The 3,346-nt window shown below is 38.4% G+C and overlaps 1 protein-coding gene across 3 annotated transcripts in view; it reads left to right on the plus strand.

Annotated features, from left to right (window-relative positions):
* The first annotated feature begins 399 nt into the window (after positions 1–399).
* Positions 400–3,346, plus strand: part of LOC115237499 (WD repeat-containing protein 47) — a 51,181-nt gene continuing 48,234 nt past the window's right edge. For all 3 annotated transcript variants that reach the window (XM_029810571.1, XM_029810573.1, XM_029810572.1), the window contains exons 1-3: positions 400–1,116; positions 1,386–1,989; positions 2,289–2,640. In XM_029810571.1, the coding sequence (XP_029666431.1) occupies positions 436–1,116; positions 1,386–1,989; positions 2,289–2,640 (1,637 nt within the window). In that variant the 5' untranslated portion in view covers positions 400–435. The remainder of the gene's footprint in view (positions 1,117–1,385; positions 1,990–2,288; positions 2,641–3,346) is intronic.

A 3,346-nucleotide genomic window follows, 5' to 3' on the forward strand; every position in this document is an offset into this window, starting at 1 on the left:
TATATAATATATAAATTATAATATTAATATTATAATATTATATTATTCTATATAATATTATTTTTGGAAATCATAGAATAATGTTATATAATTTTCTAATTCTCTTTAGGCGGTTCCACAAATGTGAAATTTGAAATAGAAACAAAAACTGAAATATATGCATATCTTTGTAAAAGAATTATGCCACTTTAGCATGATATATGCTTGATTATCAGAAAGCATTTATATTACGAGCGTTTTTATAAAACTTTCCGAATGAAAAATTTTATACGGTTCAGTATTAAGGCCAATTATAAAATTTCTCTGTAATTTATTCCTCGATAAAAGATACTTTCTTGCGGAGATCGATGCCTCTTTCGCGATTCCTGGCGGCTGGCATCGAGGGCATGTATCAATTTACTCTGGAAATTGTCTAGGTTGCGTATTCGGTACGTGATGCCGGCGGCGCACCTGACGCTGCGCGAGGAGGACGTGGTGCGATTGACCTTGGAGTTTCTCCACAGCCGTGACCTTCACATCTCGCAGCTCTCACTCGAGCGCGAGACCGGCGTGATAAACGGCCAATACAGCGACGACGTACTCTTTCTTCGCCAGCTAATCCTCGATGGACAATGGGACGACGTGCTCGAGTTCATCCAGCCATTGGAGGCGCTCTCGGACTTCGACATGAGGAAGTTTACGTATTCGATCCTGCGTCACAAATACGTCGAGCTACTATGCATCAAATCCGAAGCGAACGTCATCGCCGCCGGTACCAATGGCAGTGTCGACAACGCTGTGGAAGAGGTCGTCAAGGTGTTGAATGATCTTGAAAAAGTCGCGCCTTCCAAAGACGAGTACAGCAGTCTATGTCTATTGCTTACTTTGCCGCGACTGACGGATCATCTGCAGTACAAAGATTGGAACCCCAGCAACGCTAGGGTGCAATGTTTCCGCGAGGTTCATCCTCTGGTAGAGAAATTTCTACCGGGCGACAGGAAGAGTATCGACTCCGCGCATCCGGTCACCTCGGCGAAAAACGATCGACTCATTCAGCTTATTATCAAGGGCATCTTGTATGAGTCCTGCGTTAATTACTGCCAAGCAAAAGCTACCGGGTCGAAAGAGAGCGAACAGGTAATTTTTATTTTTTTATTTTTTATCTTTATAGTTTATTGTATTTTATTGGAATTATACTATCATTAAAAGAATTCAGTAGAAATTTGACAGAATCAATTCTGAAATTACATCGATGTTACAATTATTTCCCCGTATATAGATGTAGATTATATGAAATAATTACAATCTGATAATTTCAGATACTCTCTTTTTCGAAAGATTTTATACATTTTAATATATATTATACATTTAATTTTATTTTATTTCTGTACATTCTTATCTTACAGGTAGAGATGAGTTTCTCGAGACTGCTGGACGGGTCTGTAGGCTTTAGCGATTCGGACTTAAGTTTACTCTCATGGCTTCAAAGTATACCCCCCGAGACATTCGCTGTACCCTTCGCGCAAAGAACTCTGAACGTCGACGTGGAGCGCCTGGAGAGACCCTCTCTAGAGACCTCGTGGACGGAGCACATGCTGATAACGCCGATAAAACCGAAAACCTTTCCGCACAGCGCTATGCCGTTCACCAGACCGAGATCCGCCGCGGATATGATGTCTCGTAGTTTAGTGCCGGCTCTAGAGGCCGGTCTCGGGCCCAGAAGTCCTGGATCCAAGAATACGACCATACCATCCGCGGCGCTTATGGCGCTGTCCATCGGCGACGTGAACCCGATGTCCAGGTCGTCCTTTGCTAGCTTCCACCTGACCGGCTTCAAGAACAACAAACTGATGAATACTAGCGTCGATAGGCTCTTTGAGAACGAGGGTGACGTCTTCCTTAGCTCGAATTACGCCGAGTTCCAACAGTTACCTTCGATACAAGAGACTCTGACGAATATTCAACCTAAAGCTCCACCGAGGACGAGAGGACACTCCAAAAGCCCCGATGGTAAGATTATAAAGTATACAATATTGTAGCATTTTAAAGATTTTAGATTATAGTTGCGTGTATATATACTAGAATATGATTTATAGAAAATCTTGAGAAAATTACTGATTTTTAATTCTAATTCTAATTATATTTAATTGATTGCAAAAATCTTAAATTTGTAAAGTTCTGATTTATTATTTTAATTAATTTACTTAGTTTTAATTAATTTTATTAATTTCGCAATTAATTAATTGTTTTGTTAAATGAACTTCTATATATCATACGTTAAAGGCTTTTAAATCATTTCGTAATAACAGGTGTGGAAATGGACCCTTCAGCAACATCCACGCCAGAACGTAGAGTGGCTGGAAGGGAATCGCCTGCTCTCTCGACCGCCAGGAGTTCCAGAAGAGATTCTTTGGCGGAGAAGCCTACCGGAGTCACGACCAAAATTACGGAACCGACCGCCATCCCAGTTAGAGCGGTAGTAGCTCCTGGCGACCATCTCGAACAAAGTTATAACGGTGGCCTGTTCAAGGAGTACCAGAAGCAGAAACAGCGATTGCAGGAAACCATTCAGCAAAAGGAAAGGGAGAGAGACGAATTAGTTAGGCAACTATCGGCACCGTTACCCATGCAAGTAGCTGATAATAGACTACAAGGAGAAGGGTGAGTAATTTTATTAATTTTACATTTCTAATATTTTATTAGCAAATTGCAACAAAGTTATTACAGACATGAAATGAAGAGAAATCAATTATTTTAGGTAGAATTTCAATATTATTTTAATATTAATTTTTATAAAAAAAAAAAATAACTTTAAGAAAGGAAAAAAATAAACAAGAGAAAGTTTGCTATTTATAATTATTAAAAACTGCCAGAAAGAAATTTGTTTCTAATTAATAAAGTATTAAAAAATACGCAGTTTAAAAAATTATGCAGTATGTTTGAAGTGTCAGAAATTTTTTTGCGTTAGAAAATTGCGGATTACATTTACATTATTTAATTATGCTCGTCGTATTAATACAACGGTATGTACAGTTAGTATCATCTATATCTATGAAATAACTCTGTTGCACCGAATGCATTCAATCAAAAGATGGAGTACATTGCATTCTCCAATAGATGGCGATAGCGAATGCCTTTGTTGTGTTTATTATGATAAAACATGTGCTACAACAATAGTAGTTCAGATTTAGACAGATTTAGATCATAACATACTGTCGATCAAAATAGCGCTACCCTAATGCAAGAATTGATCGGAAACTGATTATTTTAACTGTTTAGTATCGACCTCTCATGCTGTTTCTCGAAGTAAGAACTTACGTTTTAGTCTCACTTTTTCTTAAATAGAATCTTGATTAAGTCTTGTCAC

The sequence above is a fragment of the Formica exsecta genome, unplaced genomic scaffold, assembly GCF_003651465.1.
Source record: "Formica exsecta isolate Colony F162 unplaced genomic scaffold, ASM365146v1 scaffold298, whole genome shotgun sequence".
NCBI lineage: Eukaryota > Metazoa > Arthropoda > Insecta > Hymenoptera > Formicidae > Formica > Formica exsecta.